The following is an 18,152-nucleotide window of genomic DNA, read 5'->3' on the forward strand; positions in this document are numbered from 1 at the left end:
TGCGATTGTATGTTGTATACATATTTAGTCTCTCATAAATTAATTGAATTGAAAACCACTATATCACCAAGAGTCCAACACTGGACTGTGTCTATGTGAGTTTGAACATAGTACAAAATACAAGTCGATGATATATGAACAAATTGTGATATTGATATTCAAAGCTCAAAAGAGTCAAAGCTCTATGTTTTTTTCATCAAATTCCGTGGATGAACTCATCTATAAAGACATTTTGCGCGTAATATTTTATTTTAAAATGAAGTTGACGATATTTTTCTGATATCTCATGCATGGGTCCATTTACACAGACAAAAATCCGTCTTTCTCTGCTTTTGTCGTATGCTAACCGTTTCAACAACCAAAAGCCGGGCCAAAAGCAGAGGAAAGAGAATAAAGCACCGTTACTCCAACCGTTCCAACTGATTCAACTGTAAAATCTTAATACCTTCGACTACAACAACCCGGGTACATTTTTTATGACATTGTTTTTCTTGTGTTAGTGTTATATAGTAGAGATTTTAACTAGTTCTGTTTTTGTGCCTCTCTGTTTATTGTTTTCTAAACTTAAACAAATGTTTTAGGTTTTCAATGTTCAATTGCAACAAGCAATTTAAGCGTGTATAAGTGGTCATATTTCTTGTGATTAATTTCTGAAGCATGTATGTATATGTGTTAGCTTGTTAGCATTCACTCGAAACATTTTGGCCTAGGTACTTTGTAGTTATTTTTCAGGAAGTGTTTGATGAAGTGTTATGTGTTTCCTTGGATGGACAAAAGAGCGAAAAGTGTTTGAATAAACTAAGAGGGTTGTGTTAGTTTTGTCATGCTTGTTATTGCGTGGAAGAGGTTGGAGAGATCATAGGTGGAGGAATCAAGTGAGAATGTAAGGTTTGTGTTAAAGAGCAAAGACTGCAAGTGTTTATTTTAAAATTCCTCATAAATAGGCATTAAGCTTCCCAAGTTGCCATGAGGAAACCAACTTTTTTTTACAGTTAGCTGCGTCTGTAGGGTTGGAAGAAATGGATGACAGGATTTGGCAATTGGTAAATTAGGCTTTAATTATCTAGTGTAGTTTCTGTGCGGTAGGAAGTCCATTTTTTGTTTCAAAAAATAAACTGAAGTGCACTTGTGAGAAAATTTGAGTTGGTTATCTCCTAGGTATATCAACCCTTAGCAGTTGGCATTAAATGCACCTTTTAGGACCATGGCTTGTTAAGAAGGTGAGTTTTCAAAAAGGATTATTCTTACACAACGAAATTGGAGGATTAAATCTAGAATAACTTCTGGCCTCACAGGAAATTGAATCAGGACTTCAGGAGTACCTTGCAAAGAATCTACTATTCAAATTAAAAGTGTTTGAAGGCACTTCCGGAGTTTAAGTGTTAGCTGTGGGGTGTGTGTGTGTTTTTATTGGTGGGTTTGGGGGCGGGGGGACCTAGTTGCTCAATGCTCTCAGTAACCAATATAATCGAGTTTTCAGATTCCTTTTCTTTTCCTAGTAACGAAAAATGTCTCATAGGGGTTTATATGATTAAAATACACTGGTTATCTTCAAAGTCCAAGTCTGATACCTATTTCCATAAAACATGCAGTACACTTTTGGCATACACACCAAGTTTCAAACTCAAACAAGCAGTGTAACCACGTATTTTGATGCAACTCATCACACTTCATGAAACTCGTCCTGAGTTTTGTCTCATCACAGCCGAGTACAAGATGTGTAGTCAATGAAAACTTCAGAAATAACTACCGATGCCAAAAAGAAAAACTAGTGCTTGACCTGAATTAAGGTGAACTTAAGACCTGACCTGAAAAGAATTACAAGAAAATCACTAGCATGAACTTACTGAGTTTGGTACTAACATATGTAGCTTTCTCGTTCTTCATACTATTTTTTTTATTTGCATTAAAATGGTCTCATAAATTGTTTTTTCAGAACAATTATTTTTTGATGTGTTTTTCACTGTCTTCTTTTTTAACCATATAGATGTTGATGTCTTTGTTAACTCATAGTTCAGATTTTCTCCTAAATATTCTACTTGATTTTATTGATTGCAGGTTTAATGGATATATGTCCATGCCTATCATGGGTTCCATTTCTTTGCGATCAGGTATATGGACTCTTTGCTCTGAACATGACATTTGATAGACATTTACCTTATGAGATAATCACCGATATCCTTAGTAGAGTTCCTGCCGAGACTCTATTCATTTGTGCACATGCATGTCCATCATTTCGTGCGTTAACATGGACACCATCTTTTGTTTACATGCATCTCAGTCGAGCTACTCCTGTAATTTCTTTTCAATATCATTCAACTAATGTAGGCAATGAAATCTACAGTTTCGGAAGTGACTAAGAAAGTTGTAAGTAAAAGTTTCAAGTTTGACTTAAACCTCACATGTCACCAGAAGGTTCGTCTGCCTCTACTTCATGGTTCCTACAATGGGTTTCTTCTGTTCAAATTGTTTGATTATGTTTTTTTATCTGTGGAATCCTATATATAACAAAAGAACAAGTATCTGTGATTGCGCCGCGTTCAGCCTACCACGTATGTGGGTTTTTCTTTCACCCAACAGCTTTGGAATATAGAGTTCTTTTTGTGTCTAAGAAAAGTAAGTTGTTTGAGTTTGTAATACTTAGCTTGAAAACTAAATCCTCAAGATTGATTACCACATTCACTCATCCTTCTTCTGGTCAAAGAACCCCTACGATTGTAAATGGAGCTTTGCACTGGATGGTTTGTGATAGTTCATATAAGAAAGTGTATGGGTCGTATCCATCTTGTAAAAATTCGATTGTGTCATTCAATATATATATATATAGTGAGGAATTGTGTACTATGCCACATGCTGGAGGCCAATGCGGTTTGAGAAAAGAACACCATTTGATGAAACTCATGGAGAAGGACAATCATTTGTGTTTATGTGATGATTTATTGTGTGGGAAGATAGTCATATGGATCCTAGAAGACTACGAAGAGAAAGTTTGGGTCATAATGCATGTTGTCACACTCGGGCGTCCATATATGTTTTGTTGTGTCCAACGTTTTTGTGAAAGACACGTACGCATGGAAGGTCTGCATATCTACGAAGATGAATTGTTACTTAAAGTGCGTTATTAAGGATTTGTTTCTTCACAATACAGAGGTTGGGGGTATGATGAGAAGGGTTGGAAAGAATGGTATCAGATCAAGTTTGAGTGTGGTTGCAGTTCCTCATGTTAATACAAGATATTTTTATTTAAGAAAAAGAAATAAATAAGTTTTTGGGAGTCAGTATTGCAGCATTTTTCATTGCTGTGGTTGTTAACATTTGTATTCTCTTACAAGTTACAACCATTGTTTTTTTTTTCTTGTTGCAGTTACAGTATAATACTGACAGGCTTACTGTCCTTTTAAAGAGAAAGCATGTTAATCTATTCCTCTCTATTGGTCTAAGAAATTATTTGGTTCCGGCTACTTCTTGATCACTTTCATTTTACCATAGGCACTATCGCCCTGTGCATGTACTCAACTCGAACAGTTGATCATGGAATGTACCTAAGACAAGAAGTAAAACGTTTTGTGCAACACTCGCATCCATTTCAGTGTAAAAATTGTCGAAAGGACACAGCCTCAGTATCATGATCATCAGCAAGGAGTTTCAAGAAGCAAAGGAAGTTAAGGTTTCTACTCAAATATCCAATGCTGCAAATTTACAAGTGCTTACTGCTCAAATACTATAATAATAGATCTGTTACACTAACATGTAGCAACCAGGTAGCATTCACTTCATACACAATAATATTGACAATTATACTGGTGGGGCTTAAAAGCTCATCTGAAGAGCCGAGGAAATACGTACATACTAATCATGGTTGAAACTATTCATATGACCATAGTATACATCATTTACCTAAAAGAAAATAACACAGGAGTATAAATAGGCACATTGGCACATTTCTAATCACAAAAAAGACTCTGTAGTAACTCAGAAAAATATTACAAAATAAAGGATTCAGTTCTCAAAAGGCTAGACTCTAGTAAGAAAACTCAGTGTCTCAAAAACCCAAAACCCGTTAAAAAACCCAAAACCCATACCCAAGTTTCAGTCATAACACAGTTAAACACTACCGTTGCCGATATCTCGTTTCTCATAAGCACGAATCCTTATTACTCTTGCGCGTCGTAAACATAGTGGGGCAACGTGGGTTTCTTGAAACTTTTCCTCTTTCCCACTTTTCAGTATGTTCTTGACAAGTATTAATGGTTTTAGGCTTATGCTTTGTTCTTGATATGGAGATTTGGTTCAAGAAAGTTAGTTCAGTTTAAACAATTTTTTGGCAAAAGTTTTCTTTCAAGAATGATGAGATTTTGTTTTTGTTAATTTTTTTTCACTTTTTTATCTTTGGTTCATACTTGTTCAGTTTTCATAGGCGACAATGTACAACATAGCGCGATCTCGGCTTCGAAAATTGGAGGGGCGGATGCAAGAATTAGAAGACGCAATTCAGGTATCTTTTTATGTTTTTGTACACTTTGTTTTATTTGCTGTTTTCTAAAATTTCTATCTGCAGAAGCAGAATGAACACGTGAAAGCCGATTTAAAAGGGAAATTTAACAAGAAATTGGAAAGGAGATTCAATAAGGTAGAAGCGGAATTGGAAGAGAAATTCAAAAAGAGATTCAATGAGATAGAAGTGGCATTTGAAGAGAAAATCAAAAGGAGAGTAAGGTAGAAGAGGAATTAGAAAATAAAATTGAACAAAGATCACCTGTAGAAGCTGTGCAACATTCAGGTATACACTTGCCTTAACACAGTCTGTAGGATTTTTACCGATATCTTATGCATGATTCCTACGATATGTATAATTACACTATATCACATGCATAAAATAGCGTAGCGGAAAGAATATCGTACCTTGGTCACATCTTTCAATTTGAAGTTCTAAGCTTTGATCTACAGAAGAAGATGATGTTCTTGGCACACTTAAGATCTTCTTCTTCTCAACTTAGCTGGAGTCAAGTTCCAACCACGAATGGAAAGCAACCTTTATTCACGAACCAAGAATCGACAATGGCTAGTTACCACCTATGGAATCTCCACAAATTATTAGCTTCTTCTTTAGAAAATGTTGGAGGCCACCATTAAAGGAGAGAGAGCTTTTCTTTTGTTGGGATGATCAATATGTTAGGGGGGGTCTATTTATAGAGCTCTCCCACCTCCTCAATATTGGATAGGATAGAGTCATATACTCATCTAATATCAGATATGATAGAATCTTACACTTATCCTAATACCTGGTAGTTATCCTTATCTTAGTGGTTTATCTTTATCCTGGTGGGCGTTTATCCAGTCTTATTTCCAACACAGTCTATCTTCGTATTTCCTTGTCTTAGGACTAGAGAGCTCCTTTTCTCGTTGTTGCATGGCTTACTAAGCTTAGCTCTACATTCTTTGATAGACTCATAAAATAAGTGAAGTCGTTTTGTTGGATTGAATCACCACGCACCTCTCTCCCCTGATTAATGTGTGTTCCATCCCCTATGTTCCCTGTTTGTGTGGCTCAAATCGAGGATTTTTTGTGATAGTTAATCAAGTTGCCCACTCTAGTTATACATTTTTTTCTCATGAAAACTGAGAATTTATGATCTTTGGTTTGGAAGGACCATGCCATCTTCATAAAAAAGGATAAGTTTATCTCTCTTAGCTTCTTCACCGCCAACCTACCTTTTGACCTTCGTATGAAAAGTGACCTATTTTTCTGTCACAGCTTTTCCAGTACGTGCTAGGGCTTCCAGGCCAAATGAAATTCCTTAGTATAAGGTCACCTTGCTTTATCACCTCAGCTGACCATTTATGTATGCTCATGCTATAAATAGATATTCTTGAGAGAACTGAGTTTGCAATAACCACTCTGCCTTGAAAAGAAAGAAATCTTCCAGACCAACCATGGGCTTTTTTTGTTTCTAATCTAATCAGTCAATGGACTAAAATGTAAATTTCTTACTCTGCCCTGCACCAATGGTATTCCCAAACACTTGTCCGGGAAAAATACTTCTCAAAATCAGCTTGCCTAGTATGACAAAGTTTGCCCTACAATATAGATATAGTATTGTTTACTTGGGTTTGTTGTGATTATATCTTTTTGTTTGGGTTTGTTTATGTATATGATCTGTTGTTACTACTATGGTGTATTATTTTATGAATTTTGTTTGTTTTGCAAAGCAAAACTCCAAGGTTCTACCACTTTTCCAGGTTGAATTGAATCTAATGAACAGAGTAACTGCAGTTATAACAGAGTATCGGAACTCCCTCCCAACGTTTATTGGTGGTCTGGCCTTTTTGTACACCACCACAGTTCCATGTGACACACAGGGGTTGTTTGACAAATTAGTTTGGACTGGCTGCATTGGCATTGGAGTGTTTGGTCTCCTTGGACTGTTACAGTTGGGGGACGTTTGGGGTGAGTTCAAGTATTTGAAAGGATTGTATGACCTTTCAAGAAACAGAAGCGCAGCTAACAATGTCAACATTCGAAGCAGAGAGAAGGAAGCACAGTTTTACAATGCTGACGTAGAAAATCAGAAGACAGGGTTGAGAAAACAGACAAAGCCACTGTTACAAGAGGAAGACAATCATTTTGGGGGCACATGTGGGCTCCTATGTTGAGAATTGTACTCCTTGCTACATTTGCTATGATGTTTGCTGGGTTCGCAGGCAAATATTTGCACCAGAAAAGATGTGGTATGTTAGCCTTAACTTCTTATTGTGTTTATATTTAAATCTGTTTGATTTGTTTGTTGAATCTTATTTTTTTTTTCTGTAAACAGAAAAGGTCTCTTTGATGGCTATGTTCATGTCTGACAGCTGAGATAACTATTAAGGGAATCCAGTTTGGCTTAGAGTCCTGGAATAATCAGCAGCAATTTACTTGAACTGAATGTATGGAAACTTACGTGTATATACATTCTTGGAGGTAATTTGTTGTAGAATCAGGTGACATTTGTAAATAAAGAGTTGTTCAAGAGCTATGAATTTAAACGCTCATGAGAAGCCAGTGCCAATCCTAGATTTTTACTGAATAAGCAGGAGATGAGCCTATAGCCTTGTGTGCTTTTAATTGCTTTAACATGGGCACAGCAACTGTGACTTGTGATGCTACCACGCCTGGTAAGGATCGGAATAGGTGGATTACAGGATTTTGGAAATCAATAAAGGTGGCTTCTTTAAATTCTGTGGAAAGTTCCTGTTCGAATTGCACCTATAAATTAGTAAGAGCCCAGTAAAGGTGCAAGGGGAATGGTGTCTTCTGAACAATTAATTTAAATCGTTTTGGTTGTCCAATAAGAACCCAGCGTTGTCTGGGATATTCTGAAGAAGGAACAATCTCAAACCGGACCAAATAATATCAGTCCTGAACTAAGGCTGAACTGGATATTGGCAAGTCCCAGCTAGAATCATTCTTAGGAAAGTTTAAATGTGTGTTTTATTCTATTTTTGTCGTAATTTTCACCGTAGGAATCGAATGGGAGTGACCTTGTAATTGTAAGTTTCCAAAATGAAATTATAGACTTTGTCGGGCCTCAACATTTCCAAATTCAGAATGAAATTGTAGACCATGTGGTTTTGGACTACAATTGGGTCTTTACTAACAGAGAAGGAATAGATTGTATAGGTTCACTTATTAAGGTTTTGCACAGAACAAACGGGCGTGCCCGAGACATTACGAAGATTGTCGATTGTCGTTTTTGGTTCAACAATCTGATAAATAAAGCAATTCTGTTTGTGAGCATAAGGTATGTAAATCCTTCTTATTCCGTCTCAAGTTGACTTACCAAGCTTCTTTTCTATGTTTGTTACTTTGTTAGGTCACTCTTGACAAAATTCATTGGTCTGACTTTTTTTTTCCGATAAACCACCATTGTATTTATGAACTGATCCAAAGACTACAAACAGTTATCAAGCCAAAAGAAAATACATGAGTCAAAGCAAAACTAAGTAACAATAAACTCATTAAACTCATGTAGACAAACCCTAATAGCATCTCCTCCTATCTGCCCACTAGCAACCATAGACTGTTCAATGGCTCACCACCACTTCAAAACTTTCAAAGCACCCATCCTCCAAAAAGACCCAAAGTCATAAACCAAGACCCGAAGGTCAAAACTGAAGACTTGAGTCTCAAACTCTCAATTGTTATTGTTAGAGTGACGCTTTCAAAAGGAAACTCCCCACCAAGTGCACTACAAAAGGTATGATGGTGTGCTGACTAGAATCCATGTCAAGGTATCAATACACCAAGGTGAGAGGAAGAAACAAAACCGAAAATCTGCACATCAAAAGATGAAGTGATATTTCAACAAACTCAACCAACACACGCTAACACACACTATGCTTCCAAAGCAAGATATGAGGACTCAAACTCGTGGGTTTGAACTTGCATCTGCTACAACCAAAGATATCAGAAAAGGAACACCACACAACACCAAAAACCATAAACTAATCTATAAACTCGTGGGTTTGGACTTGTGTATACGAGTTCATTACTTCTCTATGATATATATATGACTTTACGTCTTTACGAGGTACACTTTGATTTGGAGGTCTTCAATGGTCTTGGTATTTCATGTTGCAGATTTGTTTGCTTGCTTCGTTTTTTTGGGAAAAGATTAGAGGTTAGGGCAGACCAACACCTGTATTGAATTAACTTCTCATGTACAGAGTGCCTAATCTTGATGCGTATAATTATGATAAAAAGGAAGGATACATTTACAAATGGGGTCATCTAAAGTATTTACAACACTTCACCGAAACCCTGAGAAACCGATACTACAGAAAATAGTGACATGAAAATCCTGATTCACAACTTGGTGTATTGACTTTTGAGTTAGGGGATTCTTATATAAATTTTCTAGCAGAATATGGTGAGTCTGGTGAGATAGGTAGATAGAGGTTTGTGTAGGAGCTGTGAAGCTAAAGGTACATGAGCGGATGAGGCTCAAAGGATGAGCCTAGAGCCTAGGCACGTTTTCAATTGCTTTCTTTAAGTGTAGCGAAAAAAATTTCATCAAACTATCAAAACGTAAGCACAGACATGAAAGAAGTAATTGTGACTTGTGATGCTTCCACCTCTCAGTGGTTGGGAAGTGGCCGGTGAAGGAATTTTGGTAATCATTGGAGGAGGCTTGTTTAAAATGTTATTAATTTCCGCTGGAACTTCGTGTTCATACTGAATTACACCTATATATTAGTAAGACTGTAAGAGCACAGTAAAGGAGCAAGGGGTCTTGGGATTATGCAGATTAGCAAGAAGATTTATATCATTTGGGTGTCAAATGAAATCTTGAGATGGTTTCCGAAATAATCAACTAAGATTCCTTCGCTCCCGTGCAGGTTTTTGACAACATCTATCATTTTTTAATAAGACGGGTGGTTCTAGTTTTTAAACCGTGATATAATTTCTGCAAAAGTTTTCACCCTTAAAAATTTTAAATCATTGATTATAGAGCTATTATTCCTGATGCGCTGTTTAATGATTTTTTTTGCCTCCTTGAGGCAATATATGTTATATGACGATGATATATCTTTTGATACCATTAAGTTTGGTTCTTGACATTTTTATTGTTTCTTTTTGGTTGCAGACTTGCAGATAAAATGAATATACTCCCCTGCCTGTCGTGGGTTCCATTTCTTTGCACCCAGGTTCATGAACTCTTTACTCCACAAATTACATGTGATAGAGATTTACCGTATGAGATAATAGCTGATATCTTTAGTAGACTTCCTGCTGAGTGTATATTTCTTTGTGGACGCTCGTGTAAACCACTTCGAGCCTTAACAAGGACTCCATCTTTTGTTGGCATGCATCTCAACCGAGCTACTCCATTGATAACTTTTCAATATTACTCCACATACTTTGATATTCAAACCAACAGCTGTGTAAGAGAAATTAACATTAATTTCACTGATGAAGTGACCAGGAATATAGTTAGTAAAACATCAAGATTGACCTGACCCTTGCGCCTGGTAGGAAGGATCTTGTGCCTGTACTTTACGGTTCATACAATGGGTTTCTTCTGTTTAAAATTCTGAACTTTGATTCTGTTTTATTTCTTTTGAATCCAATAACACAAGAACAAGTATCTGTGGTTGCACATTGTCAAAGCTACTTTGTCCGTGGGTTTTTCTTTCACTCAACAGCTAAGGAATACAGGATTCTATACGTGTCTATGAAAGGTAACCAGTTTGAATTTGTAATACTAAGCTTGATGACTAAATCCTCAAGATTTATTACAAGATCTAGTTATCCTCCTACTGGTCTACGAAGCCCTACAATCGTAAATGGTGTTTTGCATTGGATGATCAGTGATGGTTCTTATATGAAAGCTCGTGGATTATAGTGAGGTGTTGTTGACCTTGCCACACCCTGGAGGCCAATGTGGCTCGAGAAAAGAACACCATAGGATGAAACTCATGGAGAAAGATGGGCATTTATGTTATTGTAATGATTTATCATACTGTGGGAAAATAGTCATATGGATGCTGGAGGACTACAAAAACAAAGTTTGGGTGACAATGCGTGTTGTCACCTTTGGGGCTTCGCCGCCTTCGCATATGTTTTCTTGTGTGCAATCGAGTTGTGAGAGACTGAGAGACATAGGCGTGTGGAAGCTTTGCTTCTCTACAGAGACGAGTTGTTACTAAGGGCGTCTTATACGGATTTATTCCTTCACCATACCATAAGAGCTACTACGAGATCAGTTGATAATGAATCGAATTTGGATGTAGCTGCAGTTGTTCACATTAATACACTGGCCTCGCTGCATACGGATAAAATAATATTCTTATTGAAGGAAGAGAACAGTAAATTATAGAGGATTTCTCCATTCTTTTTCTCTTTCATTATTTATATTCAAATGTGGAACTGGTCCGATTGTTATGGTTTCGCTCGTGCCAATTAATGTCTAATTTGTAAATTAAATTATATTTTTATCATTGAAAAAAACAAATCCGTATTTTGTTTGCCTTAGAGTTCCCTGAAACAATAATTGTCTCAATAGTAAATCGTCAATGTTTCTGTTGAAAACTTGAAACTTAAGCCTTGCATAATGTTGAGTCATGGGAATATGGGATAGCTCCACGCCTCCACCCATGCCAATATGGTGCTGGTGTTCCGAATTCTATATGGCTCAAAAGAGGCCATTCCAGTGAAGGTTCTCCTAGTAATATTTGTCTAGAGTTTGGACTCCGCAATATGTTGTGATTGTGATTTATTCGACCAAGGACGGAGGACGCCCGAGATTTTTACCTGATCGTCGTTTGGTTCAACTGTTCAATTAAGTTGTCATATATTTGGATTAACAGTTATTAGGCATTACCCTTTTCATGTGTAATGATGTGATTGTTTTGCCATCTTTATATGTTTTGATTTTTAGTCTATAGTAGTAAATTACATCGTATATAATATCTGCATTGCTTTACTTGTTCATACAAGAAGGGTCTGTTTGGAAATTGGAACATGGAGTTGAGTTGAACGCCAATGGTGTTAACTACTTCATCTAATTAATCCCAGGTACAATTTAATATGAATCTTAAGTATTGTGACCTTACTACGCTTCAGAGGCTGGGAAGAGGTCGATTACAGGATTCTGGGAATCATTGGAGGTGGCTTGTCCATTTTCTGTAGGGAACTTCTGGTTCATGTGGGAACCTCTGAGTATGGGAAATATGAAGAGGATCGTATCATATTTAAGCCTTCTTTCGTGAATGTCGGTGATCTTCTCCAGGAAAGTACGATGTTCAGTTCATCTTTTAGAAACGGCAGGAGGAGGAGTTTCTCAGTAGTGGAAGGAAAGTCTTTTGAATTTGAGTGGTGGAATAACTCATCTGGAGCTGAGGAGGTGAGTTTAATAGAGAGAGGGATAAACGGGGTCTTTAAATGGTCAGTTTCTCTCGGGGCAGCTAAGTGGCTGGGAAGTTTTTTATGCCAAAGTTCTCTTGGATCTATCAAAAGTGGTCCTCCACTTAATTTCTGGGATGGATATACAAAGATGATTTGCTCGATTCGATCAAACATAAGAGGAGATTACATAAACATGTTGCTTATCTCTAGAGGTAGAGACAGTAGACCAAAAACCCTTTGTTTTCCAGCCGGGAGTGACACGGAAGGGTGGGCGGAGGTAGGATCAAAACTTCTAAAGCTGCTGGACTCCTCTCAAACGCTTCTTACTAGAGCAAACACAACGGGCGGAATTTCGCGATTTCAAAATGTACCAGCAAACAGCCAAAGAAATGTTGCTGGAGGTAGCACAGAAAGCACAGTGCGATCTACTTCTTCACCCACAATTCAGGTGAGATCAAGAGGAACGGTTCTGAATGCTTCATGGTGGTCTTCAACGGTGATTTGCACAGCGTCTACTAGTGTACCTGATTGGAGGTGGGTCAAGCAGAATATATGTGTGGTCTTCGGACAAACTGACCTTAGGCCTATGGACGGAGGCGGAGCACTGGTGTTCTTCAATACGGAACATAATGCTAACAAACTTGTTAGTATGCCACCTCTAAAATTCTGGGAAGGAGAAATTCTTTTCAAAAGGTGGAACCCAGAGGTGGGGGCACTTTCTAGTGCTTTGTTCGGGTCAAAAGAAGTTTGTCTTAACTTCACAGGGGTGCCGGTACACTTGAAAACACCAGCCATTGTAGAATTGTTGGTCAAGGAATGTGGCACACTGGTGCATATTGATGAATTATCTCTTGATTGTCGCAAGTCGAAAATCGGAGCCAAGGCGAGCGTGATGGACTGGGGCAAAATCCCACGCATCATTAACATAGAAGAAAGGGGGTATGTTTTCCCCGTTTGGGTGGAGGTAGAGCTTCACGGTGGTGGTGGTGGTGTTATGCCTCCGGTTGAACAGGGAGGAGATAGTCTGACTGGACCGGTTGAGGTGGCTGGCTCAAGAGCCCATGTGGCGCATCTTCATTCGTATCAAAGGTCAACGCAGTCCAACAACGAACCCACTAATGGACATACTTTGTCAGACCCTAGTAGGCTCCCCGGATTTCAAATTGAACTAGAAGGTAGTCCTTTAGATTCAAATTTTGAAATGTACATAGAAAGAGATGAGAGCTTTGATGGACCACAAGAAAGGAGTACTCTAGTGGTACCCAATGAGGCTCACTTAGTGGAGGTACCTAGTATACACACTTTGGTAGGAGGGAATGAGGAATCAACACCTGCCATAGTGGAAGAGCTGTGTGAAATTGAAATGGATCCTATTGGGTTTCAAAAGAAGAGACCTACCCAACAGAATCCAGTCCACACGCAAGTAGGAGAGCTCATAATAAGAATACAAGAGGTAGAAATTCTTGTAGAGATGTTGAAGTGGGACATTTCCCTTGGTCCACTAGGCTTATGAGATGGAGAAGTATTACCAGGCCCAAGAGGAAGGGAAGGAACAAAGAGAACCATATACGGCCAGGCCCATCCAGTTGTGAAGAATTGAAATTCCCCCGCACCTCAAATAGCTACTGTAGCCAACATAAAAATGACGACCAAACGAGGGGTTTAATGTCAGGTTCTGCCCCCTCAACACCAACGTATGGTAATGCTTTCTTTTCTTGCTCAACTCAACACCACCGGAAGGACCCGAAAGTAGGGACTCTTGTGCGGCAACATCAAGGAGTAGCCGAGACAGAGCAACGAAATTGGGGTGGTATTTACAACATGAGTGGAAATTATAGTCATGGTATGCGTTCTTGATTAATGTAGGAGCGGTGGCAAGCAGACTATACAGTTTCCAAACAACTGAAGACCTTAATGATTGGATAAAGTATATGGTGGTACCGATTGCTAGGAATTTGGGTATGGAAAAATTGTTTGGGGATCTGTCGAAAGGAAACAGGGAAGCAAAAACACATGCAGGAGAGGAAGTCATCAGGGGGTCGAACTAAGGGAGGTTGACGATGTCGATGTCGATTAAACTGGTTTCTTGGAATGTAAGGGGTCTTGGTAATCTGGAAACATGCAATAATATACGGTTGATAATGAATGAGCACAAGCCTTCAATTATTCTTTTACAAGAGACAAAAATAGGAGAGGAACCAAATTTGTTAATCCAAAATTTGTGGCGGCATCCATGGAATTTCACTTGCCTACCAGCAATCGGATTCTCTAGGGGGATCGTGATAGCATGGGATTCAGAGGTTATAGAGGTAACTAACTCACTATGTGGAGCTTACACCCTGTCAGTGGAATGCACTTTGAAAGCATATAGTTTCTCTTGGCTTTTAACAAGTGTTTACGATCCCAATGATGATGTTTCGAGAATTTATTTTCTTGAGGAACTAGAGGATGTAAGGTCATGGTCACTACTACCATGGTGTTTGGGTGGAGATTTTAACATGTGCATATTCGGGCGTGAAAGGGCTGGAGGTTGTAGAATCTCTAAACCAATGCAGTTGTTTGATGAGTTCGTTTCCAGAAATGGCCTTTTAGACTACCCTTTGAACGGAGCGGTTTATACATGGTCAGATTGTAGAAGCCTTAGTCGTATTGACATATTTTTAACTTCTTTAGATTAGGATGACCTTTTCCCACACGCAAAAGAGTTTGCCCTCCCAAAGTATACGTCAGATCATAGAGCAATCAGTTTGGACTGCTCTCGCTCTAAAAGGGGCCCCTCCCCCTTTAGATTTGAGTTGATGTGGTTTCAGGACAGTGACTTAATGAATCTTATGGAGGAATGGTGGCTGTCATTTTCTTTTGATGGGGCTCCGAGCATGGTATGGTGGTCAAAACTGAAGGAGTTAAAAAAGAAACTAAGGGTATGGAACAAAGAGTGTTTCGGTAGAGGGGATTTACTTATCAAGAGCAAGTCCCAGGAGATTGATGACATTGATTGCAAAGAGGAAAGCTGCATTTTAACCCCCGATGAGGAGGTGCATCGCGCAAACCTCAAATGTGAACTTCATGAGCTAATGAGAAGAGAGGAGATATCGTGGCGTCAAAAATCATGAACTAGATTCTTCAAAGAGGGTGAGAACAACACCAATTTTTTCCACAAGATTGCAAATGTCAGGGCCGAAACCAACTCCATTGATAGTTTGCTTATTGGCGAGACAGTGGTGAGTGATAAAACTCGTATTAGAGATCATATAGTGGAGTTCTATGAAAATCTATATTCAAAGGATCCCTTAGTAAGACCTGAACTCGATGGACTGGATTTTGATTCGATTTCCGAGGAACAAGCAGTGGATTTGGAAATTGACTTCACTGAAGAAGAGATCTTGAAAGCCTTAAATGCATTGGGTGGTGATAGAGCCCCCAGACCCGACGGATTTCAGATGATTGTGTTAAGAAAGTGCTGACATTTTTTGAAAGGAGGCATTATGGCTATAGTGAGAGAGTTCCAAGACCATGCTACTTTGGACAGGCGTAACAATTCGACCTTCATCACACTGATCCCGAAAAAGAAGGGCTCTATTTCTCTTAAGGACTATAAGCCAATCAGTCTAGTGGGCAGTATATATAAGGTGATATCAAAAGGCCTTGCATCCAGAATTCGAGATGTTCTGCCCTCTATTATCTCGCTACAACAAAGTGCGTTTGTTGGCGGGAGACATATTCTTGATGGACCTTTAATAGCTGTTTCGACCCCCACCTACGTGGCAAACGTCTATTAGTAGGAGTCTCTATTTTATTCATTTAATCGACAGGGCTAAAGCCTAATTTGCAATACCATGGATCAATGTACAGGCCCATTAACTCATATGTCTAAGGTTAAACCTTAGCCACATGGCTTGCCACTAATGTACATTGATTTATGTACAGATTCATTTATTATCAACGAGATAATTATCAGTTGAGAGTTATATTCAATTACAATTACTTAAGATACAAGAATACTTGAGCTACAAGAACTCTCTACTCTACCTATATAAATATCAAACTATTTTTCATAAGGAACGACGTTGAAACTTGATCTCTAGAGAATAGATCTTGGGTACGTAGGCAGCCATTATCTTGGTTCAGTTTCATTTTCCCCAACATCAAATTCCTCTGTTTCTTAGTGCGTTATTTACCATTGCTCTCGTTGTGTTGAAGTAGTTTATTGCCGAAACAATAGCGAATGAATGCATCAACACTTGCTTGAAGAACAAGGAGAATGGTGTCCTATGCAAGGTCAATATCTCGAAAGCTTATGACCATGTTAACTGGGTGTTTCTTGATTATTTGCTTAAGAGGATGGGTTTTGGGGAAAAATACAGGAAGTGGATTTGGACCTATATCACTACATCTTCTTTCTCAGTGTTGATTGATGGCTCACCAGCAGGCTATTTTAACAGTGAAAGGGGAATACGACAAGGTGATCCCATCTCTCCCTTTATTTTCAATGTCGTAATGGAAGCACTAACTCGCATAGTGACCAAAGCTAAGAATCTGAGATACATTAGGGGCAGAAAATTGTCGTGCTTTAGTTTGTGGATGACACGCTATTCTTCATTGAAGCGTCTATCTCACAAGTGCTTGTAGTAAAGGCTATTCTCCTGATTTTTGAGGCGGTCACTGGGTTAAAGACGAATATGGCTAAAACCTCACTGATTGCACAGTTGGCGAGATTGATAATTTCGAAGATTTAGGAAGGGTAATGGGTTGTGAGGTTGCAAAACTGCCGTGTAGGTACCTCGGATTGCCATTAATTAGGAGCAAGGTATAAAAGCAAAACTGTTTGGGACCCAGTGATTGAAACGGTGCAACGAAGGTTGGGTGGTTGGAGGCAGAAACACCTATCCAAAGGGGCAAGACTAATCCTAGCACGAAGTGTGTTGTCCAGCATGCCTATATATTTGATGTCTCTTCTCACCTTACCTGTAGGTGTGGCCGCAATTTTAGAACGCAAAATACGAGATTTCATCTTGGGGATCGATGGAGGAAAAAAGAAAATATCACTTAGTAGGATGGGAGAAGGTGTGCTCAACAAAGGAGAATGGAGGTTTGGATATCAGGATATTGTCAATAATGAACCGAGCATTACTAGGCAGGTGGTTATGGAGATATATTACCGAGAACAACTCTTTGTGGCGAGAGGTGATTATTGCCAAATATGGTAATGGAGAACATGGGTGGTGGCCAAATCCGACATCGCAATCATATGGATGTAGTCTCTGGAGAGGTATACTTAACGTCTTTCCCGACTTTACGAGTAATGTCGTCTTCAAAGTGTGTAATGGTCAGAGATGTCTTTTTTGGTTGGATACTTGGGTTGGAGATAAACCATTGGCTGAAAAATTCCCACTGGTATTCCAAGCGTCTACAAGGAAGAGAGGTTTTATTAACGAGTTTGCTTGCATTGACAACAATCAATTGGTATGAAACATGTTTCTTAGAAGACAAGCTAATGATTAGGAGGCGCAACAATATGCAAACTTGACTCTAGCACTTGAACAGGTGAGACTCGATGAACAGATAGATAAGTGTGTATGGATTGGGTCAAAGAATGGTATATTTACAGTGAAGTCTTTTATACCACTTTGAGCGAACATGGTAGTAATGAGGAGCAAGTCACTAACCCCTTCCCAGTTAAATTGGTGTGGAAAATTCCAATAACTTTAAAGGTGAAATTCTTCTTCTGGGGGGCAATTCATGGACGCACGCTAACAGCCAACGCACTTATTCATAGAGGAACTATGATATCTCCCACATGTTCGATGTGTAATTTGCATGATGAAACCATAACACACTTGTTTTTGCATTGCTCTTTTGCACTTGAAGTTTTGGGCAAAACTGATGGAACCGGTAATGAGGGCATTCCCTGTGCTAGCACAAGCTGACTCAATACAAGAGTTGCTGCAACGATGGCTGAGAAGAAATAGGAGTAACTTTGGTAACAAAGTGTGGCAGTTACTCCCTTATGTGGTGATCTGGGTCATCTGGAAAAGGAGAAACAACCATGTCTTCAAGAACCGGGAACTTTCTATGCAGGGAACTATCTTGGAAGTGAAAGGTACCTTGTGGTATTGGATGTCTATATCTGGACAGAGAAGAAATTATGTTTTCAAAGACATGGTGCTGGGCTGGCCTGGAGTTATACTTGGGAGGTAGTTCTAGTAGGGAGGTAACTTGTTTTGAGGTTCCAGTAAGGGTACAAATGTGTAGTTCTTTTCCTATA

General features: G+C 38.8%; 1 protein-coding gene across 12 annotated transcripts; it reads left to right on the top strand.

The window, feature by feature from the left end:
• The first annotated feature begins 264 nt into the window (after window positions 1-264).
• LOC147511819 (uncharacterized) lies at window positions 265-16,927 on the top strand. 12 transcript variants are annotated; one of them, XM_086603453.1, is made up of 7 exons: window positions 265-465; window positions 2,059-2,111; window positions 3,490-3,667; window positions 4,409-4,780; window positions 6,275-6,729; window positions 6,816-7,781; window positions 9,627-16,927. In XM_086603453.1, the coding sequence occupies exon 7, from the start codon at window positions 11,781-11,783 to the stop codon at window positions 13,398-13,400; it is 1,620 nt and encodes a 539-aa protein (XP_086459579.1). In that variant the 5' UTR covers window positions 265-465; window positions 2,059-2,111; window positions 3,490-3,667; window positions 4,409-4,780; window positions 6,275-6,729; window positions 6,816-7,781; window positions 9,627-11,780; the 3' UTR covers window positions 13,401-16,927. The 12 variants fall into 12 exon arrangements, with proteins under 12 accessions (XP_086459579.1, XP_086459576.1, XP_086459575.1 ...); XM_086603449.1 differs by lacking the exons at window positions 265-465; window positions 2,059-2,111; window positions 3,490-3,667 and adding an exon at window positions 3,690-4,298 and having other exon boundaries at window positions 4,409-4,495; window positions 4,559-4,780; XM_086603452.1 differs by lacking the exons at window positions 265-465; window positions 2,059-2,111; window positions 3,490-3,667 and adding an exon at window positions 3,690-4,226 and having other exon boundaries at window positions 4,409-4,495; window positions 4,559-4,780.
• Window positions 16,928-18,152: the final 1,225 nt, after the last annotated feature.

The sequence above is a fragment of the Coptis chinensis genome, chromosome 3 (genome assembly GCF_015680905.1).
Source record: "Coptis chinensis isolate HL-2020 chromosome 3, ASM1568090v1, whole genome shotgun sequence".
NCBI lineage: Eukaryota > Viridiplantae > Streptophyta > Magnoliopsida > Ranunculales > Ranunculaceae > Coptis > Coptis chinensis.

Coding starts and splice junctions, on each gene's coding strand:
- LOC147511819 (XM_086603453.1), top strand. CDS start 11,781: ATGTTCAGTTCATCTTTTAGAAACGGCAGGAGGAGGAGTTTCTCAGTA.